This window comes from Pseudophryne corroboree, chromosome 12 (genome assembly GCF_028390025.1).
Source record: "Pseudophryne corroboree isolate aPseCor3 chromosome 12, aPseCor3.hap2, whole genome shotgun sequence".
Classification (NCBI taxonomy): domain Eukaryota; kingdom Metazoa; phylum Chordata; class Amphibia; order Anura; family Myobatrachidae; genus Pseudophryne; species Pseudophryne corroboree.
The window spans coordinates 108,214,212-108,233,278 of NC_086455.1; the positions used below are offsets into that span (position 1 = coordinate 108,214,212).

General features: G+C 38.7%; 1 protein-coding gene across 2 annotated transcripts in view; it reads right to left on the minus strand.

Annotated features, from left to right (window-relative positions):
- PAX9 (paired box 9) overlaps window positions 1-16,997 on the minus strand; it is a 74,391-nt gene extending 57,394 nt beyond the window's left edge. For both annotated transcript variants that reach the window (XM_063947854.1, XM_063947853.1), the window contains exons 1-3: window positions 16,875-16,997; window positions 15,603-16,229; window positions 10,089-10,219 (exon numbers count right to left, since the gene is read on the minus strand). In XM_063947854.1, coding sequence (XP_063803924.1) covers window positions 10,089-10,219; window positions 15,603-16,229; window positions 16,875-16,878 — 762 coding nt within the window. In that variant the 5' untranslated portion in view covers window positions 16,879-16,997. The remainder of the gene's footprint in view (window positions 1-10,088; window positions 10,220-15,602; window positions 16,230-16,874) is intronic.
- Window positions 16,998-19,067: the final 2,070 nt, after the last annotated feature.

Here is a 19,067-nt window from a genome sequence, read left to right on the forward strand (position 1 = left end):
CTATTTTTTTAATTGATGGAAATATTTAAATTTGGGGTGCATAAAAAACAAAACAAGTAGATTTTGGGGTAATTTGAGGCCATATTTTAACCTCCAAAAATTACATGTAATTAATAGCCCAAATAAACTTATTGAAAAACTTCCAAATGCCTAGTTAGTCATGAAAGGGGGGGAGGGAGAGGGTCCAAGGGGTTCTGAAGCAAGTCCTGACATTTTTACCATAAAATATAGATTTTTCCTACTTTTTCGCACCCTCAGGGGAGTTTGCACAAAAAAGACATGAATTTCCTCTGAAAATGTGAGTTTGGAATTGGATTGCAAGTGCAATTTGCTGTGAGTTCCTCATGAGGGCATCCGGTCTCTATGTCGACCACACTTAGGTCAACACTGTCTAGGTCAAACAGTAAGTAAGCCGACATGGTTTCTAGGTCGACATGACAAAAGGTCGACATGAGTTTTTCACATTTCTTTTTTCATTTTTTGAACTGTTTCATACTTTACGAACCACGTGGCCTACAATTGGGAACGGTAACCTTTCCCGAAGCATGGCGAGCAAACACGGTGCACTAATTGGGGATCCAGGTCACTGTAAGGAGAAAACGACACAAAAAGTGCAAAAAGTGCAAAAACTCATGTCAACCTAGAACCCATGTCGGCCTACATACTGTCGACCAATAGTGGTTGACCAAGACAGTGTTGACCTAAGTGTGGTCGACCTTGCATACCACCACCCCCATGAGAACGGCTCGCAGGACATAACTTGCACCTAAATGAATTGACCAATGAACAAAAAATGTCCGCTCTTTCAATGCCTGTTTACAGCAGAAATGGATGGATAACTTCTGTACTAGTCAACGTTACACTAGACCTCTATGTCTGTCTGTTTTTGCCCAGTTTTGTTCTATTACTGTTGTTCTAATTGTAAAGCACAACGGAATATGCTGCGCTATATAAGAAACTGCTAATAAATAATAATATATTAATAAACTAGACGCCTTCACATTCTACAGTATTTTTTTTTTCAAATAATTGCAAATATTGTGTACTAGCTACCACAGTTCCTAACTATGAGACAGCAGGCCACTAAAGTTATACATTTGTCTACATACAAAACTCGCACCAAATAGCCCCGTCTGGCATGCCGCAGACTTTGTGACTAAGCACCGCCCATTACACAAAATATGTATTTTATTTGCAGAACTAATGTGACAAATGTACAGTACACGATACTGGCTCTGCCATTACATGCAGCTGCTGTATGTGGCTCAAACCCTATCATGGGTACAAAGGCAAAAGACTGAGTACCGATATGGCTGACCCACGCCACACACTGTTGTGTTTAATCTACTACTTTATACCAATTACTCTGCGACAACAATACTGATCCTAGGACACTATAAATACCTGTGTGCGGCTACAATGCAAAAGAGATGCTAAATTCAGGAAAAGCTCTAAAGTCTGGGAATCACTACCCATGGAGGAGCATCTAAGTCAGGACTCCTCTGTACCAGTACAACTGCCATAGACATTAAGGGGTCTATTCATGAAGCAGTGAAAAGTGTGGAGAAGTGAACCAGTGGAGAAGCTGCCCATGGCAACCAATCAGCATTGAAGTAACATTTATAATTTGCATAATATACAATTGTATGGAGCAGCTGATTGGTTGCCATGTTTCTCCACAGGCTCACTTCTCCACTCTTTTCACTGCTTCATGAATAGATCCCGAATTGCCTTTAATATCTGAAATGTCTGAATGAGTGTGGATCAACAATAAATAGGTCAACAGTAAATAGATTGACACTGTATGGTCTGAAGAGATCCTGCGCTATGATCACAAGTGAAAACTGGTATGGAAACAATGTGAAAACACAAAAATAAGTTTAAATATTAAGAGGATTTATTGTACATTAAGCAACCGGTTGCTACTGCATAAAACAAGCATAAGAATAAAATATCTCAGGTCAATATTTATCATTAGATTTCTAAGGAGGTGAATCATATGCTGGAATATAGAATTCTGATACTCAACTTCGAATGTCCAGAGGCACACAACAGCATTACAGATCACTGTGTCCATAAATCCGCTATGAAATTCCGGCAGATGGGATGGCGGCTGTAAGCATAGCAACAGTGGCATCCCATCTGGTGATATCCCGGCCGCCAGGATTCCAACAACCAGCGTTTTAACTGCATCCTGTGTCCATAGTATACCTATATCACAGTTCAAATAAAGGAGAAACAATTCTATCTCCCTTTGGCTCTGGGCTGGTCAGTGTATTTAGAAAGTTCTTTTTCCTCAGGATGGCTCAATATGAACTAGTGCACACACTTGCTGGCAATTGCAGAGCACAGAGATAGTGATCTGCAATATCACCATCTCCACTGAGGAAGATCACTGCAGTCACTGTCCACCTGGAGAGGTCTACTGTTCTCTGCTGTAGAATCAAGATTGCAGCTTATGGCGATTTCTTTCTTTCTGGATATTATCGCATCCCTGTGCCAGGGTTCCAAATAGTGATTACCAGTGTGCAGTAGCGGGTCAGCAGGGGTCTTCTAACCAGTTTTACTTGATCAAAGAGTGACACTGTATGGTCAACATGCATTAAGTTGATATGGTCAAAAGATCGACACGGAAAAGGTCAACAGTGAACAAGGTCGACCTAAAAATAGTTGACACAAGTTTTTTTCTGTCATTTTGTATAATTAACCATGTGAGCCAAATTGGTGGAAAAACGTGTACACTTGCTGCGCACGGCACCGGTTACTATTCCCAGTTGGAGTCCACGTGGATGGTAAATCAAGGCAAATTTGCGAAGAAGCATGAAAAAAAAGAAAAAACATGTGTCGACCATTGTCATGACTTTTTGAACCGGTCGACCTTTTCAACTATCTATATGTTACATGTCAATCTTTTGACCATGTCGACATTTTGTATCTGTCGACCTAATGCATGTCGACAATATGGTGTTGACCTATTGACTGTTGATCTATCATCTAGAACACTATCTAAATATATCTTTTTATGATACAATAATTAATTACGTTAATATATTCTACTTATTTATTGGATTGTTGCTTAATTACAGCCACTGTATGGAGAGGTCCAAACGGGCCTCACAGGCCCCTGCCCAAAACTGTTCTTCACAGTCAGTAAACATGTTAATCCTTTGCCTGCCACAATGTAAATACTTCCTGCTGCTGTATCTGACAGATTACATTACAACGGGCTGCTAATGCTGCACTAAAAGTGTCTCTTACATGTGCTCTTCAGCTATTACATGTACATCCTACCTCAAACATGCTTACGTGGCACAACATTGGGGAAGGATGCTCAGCTACAAACCTGCATATGCCATAATGATGACATCTGTAAGAATCACCTGCAGGCATAGCCAGATTAAGAGGGGGGTCACAGGGCACACTGTACCCCTGGCCCCCCTCTGTCAGGCCCCCCCCCCCCCCAGCCAGAGTACCCTGATGTTACTAGCTTTCCCTCTTATGTAGCAACAGAATCAGCCAGCCAGAATGTGAGCAGAACAGTATGCAGTGCAGGCAGAGACACCGGAGCATCAGGTTTCATGATTACCGATGGAGCTTTACGACCAGAGGAGAGATAGGAAGGTGGAGTGAGCTGTAAGTGACACAAGAATCTCAGCTGCTCCACCTCCCTGTCTGGGTGTCTGAGTCCCGTGTAACTTGTTATCTAATGAGGGTCTAGAGAGAGACCTCCTGAGCCCTGTCCCAGTGTGTAAGTAGTACAGAGGCTGCTGCTATTCTTGCATGTGACAAGATAAATTATAGATGTTATTTTTCTATGTGTATTTTTTTTCAAGGTCATTTAAGTTGTCTTTGTTCCACTACTAGATAATGTTATAAAATAGTTGTTTTTCAATTAGATGGAGCTAAAAATAGTACCCAGGCATTATTAAACTATTAGTTTAAATCTAATATACACCATTGTTTTAAATTTAATATACACAATCCATACCTCCCAACATGACCCGTTCCAGTAGGGACAAAATGCTCTCTACCTGGATTTCCTTCTTAAATTATGATTGCAATCTCATGTGTTGAAAACCCCTTTTTTATCAATTAAATTGTTCAACACAGGGGACTACAATCATATATTAAGAGGCAAGTCCAGGTAGAGAGCATTTTGTCGCTCCTGGAATGGGTCATTTTGGGAGGTATGGATTGTGTATACAGGTTGAGTATCCCATATCCAAATATTCCGAAATACGAGAGTGAGAGTGAGAAAACCTTTGTTTTCTGATGGCTCAATGTACACACACTTTGTTTAATACGCAAAGTTATTAAAAATATTGTATTAAATGACCTTCAGGCTGTGTGTATAAGGTGTATATGAAACATAAATGCATTCTGTGCTTATATTTAGGTCCCATCACCATGATATCTCATTATGGTATGCAATTATTCCAAAATACGGAAAAATCCGATATCCAAAATACCTCTGGTCCCAAGCATTTTGGATAAGGGATACTCAACCTGTATTACATTTAAGAACAATGTTGTACAGTATACAGTATTAGATTGTGTTGGGAAATACATAATCTAATGCATCTAATATACACCCTCCACCAAACTTTCCCAGGGCTCCCCCCTGTCTTATGTGCCCTGGGCACCCCCAAGGCTTAATCCGGCCCTGCCTACAGGAACACTTATTTAACAGTCATTCTGGGCCTTACTCAGAGAACTATGCAAAGCGAATGTTCCACAGACCTGAGCGATTATCAGCAGACTGTGTATGTGCAGCGTTCACATTGTGCACGCCTCAAGGTGCCCCAGCGAGTCCTCATGTAATGAAGACTTTCGCAAAGTGATGGACAGGAAATGGCCATTTGGGAGTGGTAACATAGTGTTATCGCGGAGTGGTTGTTAAAATGCTGGCGTGTCATGGCCGTTTTCAATGAATATGACATCAGCTGCGCCAGGCCGACACTGCTAACATACAAAAACATGGCACCTGCGTAACTATTGCCGTGTCCAGTTTGCGTAGCCATCGGTCTACCCTTGAGCCCGATGTTCCTTGTTCTTGCGTATAGGTTGTGTATGTGTAAGCAATTGCAAATGAGTTGGGGTAGCTCCAGTGGGAGTCTCTTTTTATTCACTTGCTGATATCTGCAGTTGCATTGCGTAGAAAATCCACTTGCAGCTGCACTACTCTGAACCAGGCCCTCTCTCCATACAGAAAGCATCCTCAATAAGCTTTTAGGCTGGGAGTAAAGCAATATCGAGTAAGTTAACTGTGCACCTTTGTAAAACCATAAAATCAAAAAAATGTTGTCTGCGCTTATGTAAAAGCAGCTCAGATAAAATGGATTATTGTAGGTTTAAAACGAGCGCTAAATTATGCTTGTATAAAGTGAGTGTGGCACCTGTAAAAAAGAATAATGATTAATACTTAAAAACTTCTGTTTACAGCTCTTTTGAGAAATGGTTAGGTTGGTGGTATCCAGATATAGATGTAAAAGTCCGGAATCTAACTGTCCCTAACTTACCCATGGGGATTCCTCAGCCGTTGGTATCGCTGTGAGGGCTGTCCGTGGCCGGCTTTGTGAGTCGCGGCTCTCACCGCTGCGTCCAGCGGGAGAAGGATGTTGTAGAAAAGCCGGAAATAGCGACGTCAGTTCGAGTCCGCAAAGCGGCGTAGATGTTCTTGTCTGTGATACCACTTGTCCACCAACGCGTTTCGTGCTGTTCAGAGCACTTTTTCAACCATGTTGCACTGCACGTGAGGCAGATTTAAAATGTGCAGAGTGATTAGTGGTTCTATGTACTAAGCTCTTGAGAGAGATAAAGTAGATGGAGATAAAGTACCAGTCAACCAGCTCCTGTTATTTTTCAAACAGAGCCTGTAACATGGCAGTTAGGATTTGATTGGCTGGTACTTTATCTCTGTTCAATTTCTCTCTTTCCAAGGTTTAGTACAGAGGTCCCTAAGATTTGGGAGGGACATGTCCAAACTCAGATCTAAATTGTAAAGACTAAGCTATCCAGCATTTTTGGGCTACATGCAAAATCAGCCAGCATTTACCCTGCATGTAAAAAAAAAATATGTATATTGCATTGCAACATGCTTTGTCCTGGTGCACCTTTACTTGCTGTTTTTTTGCTTTATTCATTAACTAGCAGCTCCTATTGTCTCAACAAAATTAGCAGCAGCCACAAACAGTTACTGTATGTGTCACTTAACATATATGCAGTAGGAGGCTACAAAAATGGCTGTCGGCCATGTAGAATAGTCGAGCGATCACTGTATGACGAAACTGATTCCCTGATAAAATCTGCATGTGGAAGAAATTATACTGGTTATGTTTATGTACTTGGCAAAAAAAAGTTAATTGTCTATAGATTAGATATAGATGCTTACAGTGGCTTATAGCTGGGTTAAATTGAGGGCATAGTTGGGACAATCTGTTGTACAGTTTATGGGGAAAAAATGGATCCGAAACATTGCATTCACAGGACACCTAAGAAGACACATTTCAAGCAGGATAAAAGGTCTGTATGTGTGGTGAGTCTTATAAACAGGTGGCATAAAGGTCTATGTACTAAGACTTGGTGAGAGATAAAGTACCAATCAACCAGCTCCTAACTGTCCTCTTTCAAACACAGCCTGTAACATGACAGGAGATGATTGGCAAGTACTTTATCTCTGTCTCCAAGGCTTAGTGCACAGAACCGAGAGTGTTAACGTATCATGGCATCTGTTTATCTGACCAACGGTGAGAGTTGTTTTACAGTAAACTTTCAATACTTCAACTTGTATTTAAATGGTAATTTCCACAATTAGTGATTAGTTATGTAACAAAATTGCAAAAGTATCAGGTTCTGTAAAGTTAAGGCACTTTTACATTAAGTTCATTTAACTGCTCCTTTATAAATGTAATTAGAAATGTCAGCTAATGTACTGATTTTAATATGCAGTGTCAGGGATGCAGCTATGTATATTTTTTTATTATCTTAAAACTCTTATCCTGCTTTTGTTTTGTATGTGAATAATAGAGAGAAGTCTATCTGTCTATCTGTCTATCTCATTGTCAAATATACAGGTCCAGAATTTAATATGACTTCTAGGACCCTTAATGTAGCCTTAATTTTGTCTTATTATTCAGAAATATATATTAAGAACACTGAGACACTGTGATCCCTAAATATCACCATAAGTGGGAGAACAACAAACACTTAAGGGGGTATTAAATTTGTGCCAAATTTTATGACAGTCAGAGAATCTGCACTTTTTGCCCATTTTTAGGGTGAATTACATGCGGCCTATTCAATACCTGTGGTGATTTTTCAACTGGTCAAAAATCCCGGCACTGGCGAAAACCACGTGGATCGGCAAATTTGCCACCTATACACGGGTTTTGTTGAATTTGCGGGCCTTTTTTAGCCTGTTTTGGGTCCGTTTTTGCCCATGCCGATTCGACTAAAACAAAAGTGAAAAGGCATGGGTGAAAATAGATAAAAAAAAACGAGGCGAAAACACCCGCTATTGAATACACATGGTAGAATAGAATACCCCCCATATTGTATATACATTACAATGTTGCTGGCATACTGTTTGCATGTCTGAGGAATTTATCACACTGAAGCCACTACTGAAAGTTCATTTGTTCCAGATTAATTTGTAGTTGGGATCAATTACATATGAGATACAACATAAACCATATAACACAAATAGCATAAACATAAGTATAGCTTCATAATAACACAGCAAAATGGTTTTAATTAGAAAAATATTTTAGCCATTCTTCCCATGCAAGTATGTGTTATAATATCTTCTCGAAGGCTACAGAATATATACACATATGTGATGTCTAAAGACCAGCTCAAAGTCTAAAGAGCTGACTGCAGGGATGTTTCATTCAGCTATCCTAAAACCAGCAGAGAGAGCTTTGTAATGTAAGTGTCCTTACTGAATACTGATGCAATGACATCAATATAAGCTATTTTTACAGTTAATAATTTCAGAGTCTTAGTTAGATATTAAATTGTGTTTTTTTTCCCTGTGTGTGTGTGTATATATATATATATATATATATCACCCATCATGAACAGAACTCCAAGCATGTAATAACTTCAGTCACAGCAGCAATTCAAAGTGCAAGGTTTCAATGCCTATTTTAATCCAGCTGCATTTTCATCAGGAATCTCATGATATCCCGATGAATATGCAGCTGGATTAAAATAGGCATTGAAATGTTGCACTTTAAATTGCTGCCATGACTGAGGTTATTACATATGTGGAGTTTTGCTTCTGATGGGTGATGTATGATTACTCTAAGCAGGCAACCAGTAAAGTATTGTTTGCATGGGATGTGCCGGACTACTATATATATATATATATATATATATATATATATATATGTATATATATATAGTTCTTTTATAAGTAGCCAGTTTATAAATCCACATAGATGCATAATTAAAGTGTGCAGTTAATATAATTATGTAGAGACGATAAAGGGGAGAGGGCCCTGCTCATATAGACATAATATTAGCGTAATTATTACCAGGTATGATCTCAAATACAGCTCACACTGGTGTATTACTACAATTATTATTGGTGGATTACAAAATGCCAACATATTACGCGTTGCTGTAGGACAATTGTATCTGTAGGTGTATGTACTGAGGTGATCCTGGGCAAGAAAAAAAGCTGGGTCTCTCAACTATCAATTATCATACTGCAAGGTAAAATCAGACCCTGCCCTGGTTCCAGTTTTCAATTCTGTTATAACAACGTGTCTCATATTGTCTATCTCTAATATGAGCACCCACATCGCTTGTATTACAAGCAAATAAATGTAAATGATTGAATATCTAATTATCACACAATTGGGTCTAGAAGTCCATTACTGTTGCATAAATTCTGTAAAGCAATCATATATGTTTTTGCACAGGGATCAATAATCTATACACAATCCTACACTCTCTCTAGGTGTATGTGTCTCTGGATGTTTTCTAAATGACTATTATTATTATTATTATTAATAATAATATTCAGTGCTGGGCAATGGGGGAATAGAACATACATAACATACATGCATTGCCAGTTACTCACATACTGTAGCACACTCATACTCTACAGCTCTTTACAGAGAGTATTTAGTCATGGAGCTCACAGGCTTTATCCCCTATCACATATACACAGACAAAGGGAGACTAAAATATACAAGCTCTAACAAAGTTATTGTCTTAGTGGGATTGATCCTAGGACCTCAGGGCTCAAAGTCAGTAATGCCAACCACTATTATGCCAATATTGTTGTCCCCCCTACATGACAGATAAAATAAATGTAGATGTGAAAACAAAGCATAGAGGGGGCCCTGCTCAGGAGAGACTGTCTACCATTTATTACAAACAATTAATTCATACATGTTGTACTCTTTCTAAATGTCATCAGATATTACAGTGTATATTGTATAGTATTAATTACCCCAAATCCTTTGTTTTATTTATTTTTTCCTAGTAGGTACTTTGTTTGTTTTTTACATGTAAAAATTTCCTAAAATTGTACTGATTTCAGTTATTTAAAGACAAAAGTGCAGATGTGCTTCTGTCTCAGCCCGTGTCCAGGTGTTATGGGAAAGCTTGGTGCACATTGCATGCTCCTGACCTATGTCTGAGGGGCTGCGATAATGAATAAGGGTAACAAGCCCCTCACTTCTCTGTAGGGCTGCCCTAGGAGGAATGGACGCTCAGCATTTCTGGCTCTGCACCTATCCTGCTCTTTGGGCACATGATATGCGAAATGAAAACCGCTGAGCTGGCGAAACTTGAAGATTGGTAAATCACACTTATAAATCCGTCACATATATAATTAACGTATGTATTTATTTTTTGCAACCAAGAACTATTCATGAAAATAACATAATGTAGCAAAAAAAAACAACAACAACAACTCCCAACGTTAATATATAGGTGGAATTAATTGCGCTGGCTAATTGATCCCCAAGCTAAAAAGATAGCAGAGACTTTAGTACACAAGTGCCATGATTTCTGGTCGGCTTACTTTGCATTGCTGGACTGCGCCAATAATGGTGGACACAGGTCAGACTCACCTGGCTGTACTTCACCTCCTGCTCAAGGGAGCCCTTCTCCAGTCCATTCATCATGTGCTGGGTGGAGGCGAAGCTGCTCCTGCCTAGGTTGCTCCACTCCTCCAGCTTGGGGCTGTGGTAGGGCGATGTGTCTGTGGGGACAAGGCGAGCGTTACCATTGCGTTTATCAGGAGACAAGGTATACGTTATTACTGAGCGACGGTGAAAGTCGGTATCTGCTCTCTAATTAATAATAATAATAATAATAATAATAATAATAATAATAATAATAATAGTAATACTTATCCCCACGCCTCAACTAATACTTCTAAAACCATGTACACAGGTGTAGTCCATTCTCTCCATGTGTAGGAATAGCAATAACTCAACTAGCGCCTAGACTAGAGCCTAAAATATTATACCTGACACTTACAATGTAACAGCATCTAATCACTTTAAAGGACATACAGAAACGTTCTTTATGTAAATGATACACCCGAGTAATGTAATGTAATCTACTGCACAATGACTATATCCAAACAGCTGAGGATCAATAAGTACCAAGTGCACATATTGTATTTGGGTTGGTGAAATATTTGACCATATTTACCCTGCAGCCCTGCTATAATGCTGAGGATAGTATGCAACTCACTGCTCGGAATAGATGGATACAGTTGTATAACTGGATAAAAGAAAGATAGGGGTAGATGTACTAAGGCTTGGAGAGTGCTAACGTGGAGAGAGATAAACTGCTATGTTACAGGCTGTGTTTGAAACATAACATTTAGGAGCTGGTTGGCTGGCAGCTTGTCTCTCTAAGGCATAGTACATCTGTCCCATAGATAGATAGAGATTCTGTTTTATTTCAAAGATTAAGAGTTGCAAGGTAATATTCTTTTAGAAGTCATATATAAGAAGTGAATGAATTATTCTTTACAAATCAGTATGTGTGTGTGTGTGTGTGTATGTTTATATATATATATATATATATATATATATAATATAAATATAAATCATTTCCCCCCCTACTTATCAATTACTGGTACTGGATTATTATTATTTTCTTACCATGGTATATAGTGTTTTTAACTTGTGTCCTAAGTTATATTAAATTTGCTATTTTTACCAAGTATGTATCTTTAACCAACGTACAGGAGGCTATTTATCAAAGCTTGGAGAGAAATAAAATTGTGAGACATATAGAACCAACCAACCAACCAGCTCCTGTAATTTTTTAAACACAGCCTGTAAAAAGTAAGGCAGAAGCTGCTTGGCTAGTACTATATCTCTCACAACTGTATCTCTCTCCAAGCTTTGATAAATACCCCCCATAAAGAGAAACATACCATGTGCTCACTTAAAATGTAGTGAAGACAGCATCATATGTTGGATAGGGAGATTACGATTATACATGGTAAGTAATATTACTGTAAAGTAGTGGTTTAACAGGCTCTCATTTCATCCCTCGCTGGTTTGCGCCCTATATATAATTACAGGCTTTGAAATCAGGTTATTAAAATATTGCGGTCAGTGTAACACTTAGGAGAGTGTATATCTTGGCTTCCTGTGCGCTGTCCTGGGTGCCTACTCTCCCCAATGTCAGAATTTCACAGATCCAAATAAAATGGAAGTAGTGTTGAAGCAATCAGTAAAAAAAACATGTTGATGTGGGCATTTTGTTGAGATTTAGGATAAATACTGCAATAGGGGAAGGAAAAATCACTTGTCAGAAAATGACACGGTACAAAAATCACCAATTAATCACAGGGGTAATTAATCACAACCTGTTTTTGACAGCATGTAGTTAGAGGAGAGAATTAATTAATGCACATCAATTAACCTTCTGTTAAGCCGCTTAAAAAAATATATTTTTTTTTCGTGTGTGCAAGAAAAATAGTCTGCAGCCCCCTGTATTTTACAGAAGAAAGTCGAGTCTGTGTTTAAAGAAAGGGTTACAAATATGGAAAATACTTAGCATTCCAGAATTTGTCAGAAATGTTTATTTTACAGTGAGGTAAAAACTTTCCAAAGTTATTCTCACAATGCAGTAAAAGCTGAAAGATCAGTAATGTGTCCAGATTGCAGAAATGGGAGAGGAGATACAGTATGTGGAAAAATAGTGTAGGAGAACTAACTAACATCTAGAGGTCCACCTGAAGATCTATAATTGAATGAGACCTACAATTATATACAGTGAGTGTATGTACAGTATGTATATATGTGTGTATGTATGTGTGTATATATATATATATATATATATATAATTGTAAACAACCAAAGCTTTATAAATATTTGTGTATATATATGTATACACAATATAATATAATAATCCTGGTTGTTTCAGACGTTACAGTTTAAAACCAAACGGTGTGTTTGGTATATATGTTGGGTTTGTATAACCTGAAATATTGTAAACGACGGTTTGTTTTGTTCATGATGACCCAATAAAGTGATTTTTAATTCCACATCTCTGGTGAATGCACCCCTCTTTCTTTCTCTGTTTGTCATCTAGTGTTCTTATTCAACTGTTTTGCATCCAAGTAATAGCATCTACGTATATATATATATATATATATATATATATATGTGTGTGTGTGTACACACACACACACACACACACACACACACACACACACACACACACACACCTTATGATTTCAGTTGAATTGTAATGCTCGTTATAAAGCAGATTCATCTCCTTTAGCTTCCAGCATAATATTTTGTTCTGTTCTTGTAGGGCATTTAATAGAACGTCTGACACATCAAAAGCATGAAACCAAATAATTAGCAATCCTAATAGTCTGTTATTATACACAGGTCTGTGACATGCATATACTGTATGTTCACCTGAATATAATATAGATATGTCGTGTTTTCTGTTTTAAACTACATATGAGGCATTTTATAGATGCACCCAAGACGAACAGTATGACAGTTCCCCCCCCCCCCCCCCCCCCCCACCCCGGGTTCCCTCCTGCAGACTCTGCTATTACAGCCAGCTCACACTTTCCCTGCTAGAGAGAAGTGTCCCCGTGTCAGAGGCGAGGGGGTGCCACCAATAAATTAGCAATTCGGTTAGAAAGCAAACTGCTAATGGCCTGTGCAATCCCGGCCAGGCTCCCATACACAGCTCAGGAATCTTTCCTCCCAAACTGAGACATAGAGGAACAAATCCAGACAGTTCCCTCGGAGGCCTGACTGCCAATGTGGTGTTAATAAAAGAGGAAACCATTAGGGGAATCTACAAACATTCCCAATTTGTAATCTAATTCTCCAATGTTAGGTTATTTTTTTAAACATCAATTCAGGAAATGGTGATCTCTGACTGTTCTGAGAACTCTGTCTTTAGTAAACAGGACTTTCTCTAATTAAGTCATTAATAAGGGCTGGTTAATTTAAAGGGTTGGAAGAGAGAGTTTCTTGTTAGAGAGGTTTTTTTTTTAAATATTTTAGGAAGCGCATATGGTTGGTTATAGAGGGTTGTCAATGAGGGACACTTTTACAGAACGAAAATAAGAGCTCCTATCATTGCATGGATTAGGAAGGAAGAAAATAAGCAGAAAATGAGTCTCTAGGTGAACAGCAAATCTCTTCTCCTGTTCAGATTATGCCCAGAGGTTGTGCTTTGTGCCTAAGAATGAAACCAATTATCTGACATCTGAACTTCCTGTCTGGGTGAATTTAGTCTGATTGCACAAACTGGAGAAGTGAAACTTTTCCTTCATTTCCAGCCGGCATTATGCTGATGACAAATTCCTCTTCTTAGTAAGAGTTACTTGTCTTTTTCCTGGTGTTCCTTAGTCCTCATGTCTCTTACACATCGTCTCCCTTACATGAAGTTTTCCTAGTACGTCTGGAAGTATTAGGGAGAGGGCCATAAATTGTACACCTCAAAGAACTGCTGGTTACCAGGCAGTAGATCACTGAGAGACTGATAGCTCCAATTCTCACAGACAATGGCACATTCATATGGTATTTTATCACCAAGACTTGTATTAATTCGATTTTATTTATATTAATATGAAGCAATAATTACCTAATGTGTGCAAATATAATTTACTGTTGTGCCATAAAGCATGTCACTCATATGCATATTTTTCAGTGTAGCTTTATTTTCTTAGTTACGGATATCAAGATTCAAACATGTAGAATAATATTGACACTTCGAAAGAATGTTACAAGGTATGAATGAGAATAATTACAATTCCGCTAAACTGCTATGTTTATGTATATTTATACATGTGTGTGTCTGTGTGTGTATTTATCTATACTTTATATATAGATAGATAGATAGATAGATAGATAGATAGATAGATAGATAGATAGATAGATAGATAGATAGATTTTTTTTTAAATCCTGCAGGGGAATTAATTGTTATAGGAACCATTACGAACGATATTTCATTTTTTTCTTTTTTCACCGTTATAACATTTGCAAATAGAAAGTTATATGGAAACAAAACCAATTTGTATTGCAGTTACTGGCCACTGAGTCAGTTACAATACTGTCTGTGTCTTTTGTGTTTCCCTATGAAGATTCACTTGTCTATGTTCATCCTTGATATCTATCAATTGAATGGCTAGCTGGGAGGGATCTCTCAGGCCTCTCGTACAGAATATGGTATAAATATTTCACTAAAATGACTGTTGTGATTGCAATAAAATAGATTATTATATTTACTGGATTATATTCAGATGTTTTATTATAATATCTAGATTATAATCTCATAGATAAATATATAGGAAATAATATAAGACTATTGCATATTGTCCATCTGTATGTATGAACAATATACAGAACACTTTCAGATACAATAAAATCTAGCGTATATGATATTAACGGCCTGTTAGATTAGTGTACAGTATGATATTACCGGTCTGTTAGATTAGTGTACAGTATGATATTACCGGTCTGTTAGATTAGTGTACAGTATGATATCACCGGTCTGTTAGATTAGTGTACAGTATGATATTACCGGTCTGTTAGATTAGTGTACAGTATGATATTACCGGTCTGTTAGATTAGTGTACAGTATGATATTACCGGTCTGTTAGATTAGTGTACAGTATGATATCACCGGTCTGTTAGATTAGTGTACAGTATGATATCACCGGTCTGTTAGATTAGTGTACAGTATGATATCACCGGTCTGTTAGATTAGTGTACAGTATGATATCACCGGTCTGTTAGATTAGTGTACAGTATGATATCACCGGCCTGTTAGATTAGTGTACAGTATGATATCACCGGCCTGTTAGATTAGTGTACAGTATGATATTACCGGCCTGTTAGATTAGTGTACAGTATGATATTACCGGCCTGTTAAATTAGTGTACAGTATGATATCACCGGCCTGTTAGATTAGTGTACAGTATGATATCACCGGTCTGTTAGATTAGTGTACAGTATGATATCACCGGTCTGTTAGATTAGTGTACAGTATGATATCACCGGTCTGTTAGATTAGTGTACAGTATGATATTACCGGCCTGTTAGATTAGTGTACAGTATGTTTCTGCGAGTGGGGCGCTTACCTTGGTCTGTGATGGACCTAATTCCCAGTATATCTGTGACAGAGTGTGAGGAGGGCCAGGTCCGGGGCATGGCCATGGTGCAGGGTATAGAGGACATGCCAGGAGGTGTGGGCACCTTGCCCCCTGCAGCCATAGGATTGGGATAGGAGTAGATGTGGTTGTATTGGAGGGCAGAGGCGGCTGTAGGGTGGTGATGCTGTTTATGGGTGTCATAATGACTTTGTTGGGAGAGATTTCCAATCTTATTTCGGAGAATCCTGCTGATAGAGCTGACTGAGGGCACATTGTATTTGTCACACACCCCATCTGCCAACAGTCTGTCCCTGATCTCCCAGGCAAAGATACCAGGGTCCCTCTGTTTGTAGGTCCTGATGTGTTTTACCACCGTCGGGGTGGTTACTCGGGGTTTGCTGCCACCAATGGCTCCTGGCAGGATGGATCCAGTCTCATTATAACGAGCCAGTATTTTGCTGACACATCCATGGGATACTCGCAGCTGCCTACTGATGTCACAGGGCCTGATCCCAAGCTGGGCTAGCTCCACAATCCGCAGCCTGATGGCATTGGGCAGAGGTCTCCCATTCACAAACACCCCTCCTAGCTGGTTAACTTCCCCAAAAGCCGGCTCTGTGGAAAGATATAGAACAAGGAATTAGTTGGGGTCTGCACAGCTTAGGTTCAGAATCCCCCCAGAATCAGTGTAGAGAACTGTATAAGTAGAATCACGAAAAGTATGTAGAATAAGGAAATTATTGTCTTAATCGGCGTTCAACTTCCAGTTGCAACCAATTCTCAGTACAGACAGATTAGCCACACACAGTGCACAGAGTAAATAGAGAAAAAATATCGTTGTATTAGACGCGATCCGCCTGCAAATCAAACCGCAGCGGAAAGAGTAGCTCACGATTCCTATCAAACACTTGGACGCTTTAAATTGCGTGAAATATATATATAAAATGTATATACTCATACATACGGTATATAATAAACTAGCTGGCACCGCTTCATGGCAGTGGTGGGGTTAAAGCCACAAGTCTTATCGGCAGCCCATGCTTGGTAAATCGTACTTTCACGTCCATTTATTATCGCAAAGCAGCATTTCCAGCGACTCTTTTCAGGAGTACTTCTTATGATACCGTCAGTTATTATACTGCCTGGCTGTGCTAGTGATCCCTAACGCGCTGGCTGCAGGATCCTGTCAGTAGGGCACACATACATGCATACATATAGGCAGACAGCTCTATGGGTGAGGACCCCCAGCTGCCCACTTACCCATTGCTGTACCAAGCTGTAGCACCTGACGGGGGCAGGTCAGACCGATCTGCTGGAGCAGGGACCCGGGAATAAAGGTGAATAAGCACCTTCCCCTCTTGGTGCAACACTCTCACTTCTGTATTTCCCTCTAATAGTAACGTGGGCTGGGCAGGCAGGGCCGGACTGTCATGCTGGCTGGTCACACCTACATGGGCTGTCTGCAGAAATGTCCCTATGCAATTGGGCGTCTGCAATCTGCTGGCTTCCTCAATGCTGTGCACTCATCCCTTCCAGCACCTGGCTTACTGATTACAGGAGGGGAAGGGATATGTACCCTCTGAGATGCGGTAAGTCTCAAAAACATTGAAAATGATGTTTTGGATTAGGAGGCTCGGGCAGCTAATTGTCCTTGTAACTATTTCCATGCCACAAAATGCTGGCACATTATAGAAAGCCACCAACACCAACCACTGCAATATAAAGCAGTGTGCATCATCTATTATTATTATTATTATTATTATTATTATTATCATTATTATTATTATTTATGTATCCTATAAGACGTGCAATAGCAGTATGGCTAAATCACCATGGCTAATAGCGGACTACAGGATTCCCAGCAATAAGAAGGCAATAAAACAGCATATTTTTGTACACGATACATTGCACACCAAATTTTCTAAGTTGTCCATAATACATATATATATATATATATATATATATATATATATATATATATACATACATACATACATACATATATATATATACATACATATGTACATATATATTCCACTTGGTGAATCTCAAGCTTATTTCGAGTACTGTTCTGCAGCCTTAGTCATTATCTGTCTGTCTAGGCATTGTGCAGAATCAAATCCCCATATAATGTCATGACCTCAGTACATAGAGAGGTAATGGCAATTACTGTAGCAATGATCTGTTGTCAGTGGGACATAGCCATTGCCCTTGACATTTGTGATACATTTTATACATCCATAGAATATACAGAAAGCATTTCTGTATGTGAAATATGTAATGATGCTGTGGCCTGGCTCTGGTCACAGGATGGTATATAACTCTGAGCTAATGTTACAGCAGCCATCACAGAGCCCACATCCTTCCAGCACTCACAGGGTTATATATCGCTGAGGTTTGGGGGAAACTGAAGAGCTGGAACGCACACACTTATTTCCAACCTATGTGGTATGGAAGAGATTCCCCTTGTTGTTTATACATGTTGGGAAGTTTCTGTGTTTAATTATTGGGAGGGAAATTAAGAAAGTTACTGTTTGTTTCATAAGATGAGGAGATGTGGGGAAATGTCTTATGTTCTGTTCTCCATTCCCAGAAGATATACATCATTAGAAAGCAATAATTGGGGGATAACGTATTCATTTCATGGGATGAATATTACCTGGCTGGGGAAGGTAATGAGAAGATTGCATTTAATGAGGAAAATATCTTATTTCCGTCTGTGATTATATAAAAACATACTATTATATAATAGCTGTATGTAATCTATGGATGTATAGAATACATATATTTGTTACATGTATAGAATCTAGCCACTGTGGATCTATAATATAATCTATATGTCTATTATTATTATTATTATTATTATCATCCTTTATTTATATGGCGCCACAAGGGTTCCGCAGCGCCCAATTACAGAGTACAAATGCACATAATCAAAACAGGAAAACAGTGACTTACAGTTGAAGACAATTTAGGACAAGTACAGGGTAACTAAGCATAATTACACCAGTAAATGACAGAGATAAGTTCCAGGTGACCAAAAAACTGCGTGATTTGGGCAGTTGAGGATTATTAAAGTAGGAAAGGATAAGCACATGAGGGAAGAGGGCCCTGCTCGTGAGAGCTTACATTCTAAGGGGAGGGGTAGACAGACAGGGGTGACACAGATGGGGACTATATAAAATAACTTAAATAACTTTAAGAATCCGATGATCTATCTATCTATCTATCTATCTATCTATCTATCTATCTATCTATCTATCTATCTATCTATCTATCTATCTATTTAGACAGATAGGTTAAGTAGATTAGTAACAAATGCTGCGGTAATTCAGTGACAAGTATATACATACATACATACATACATACATACATACATTCATATATATTTATGGAAAATGCTAAGGTCAGGTCCAGTTAGAAAATCTCAGGCATATTTATTGTCCATTTGTA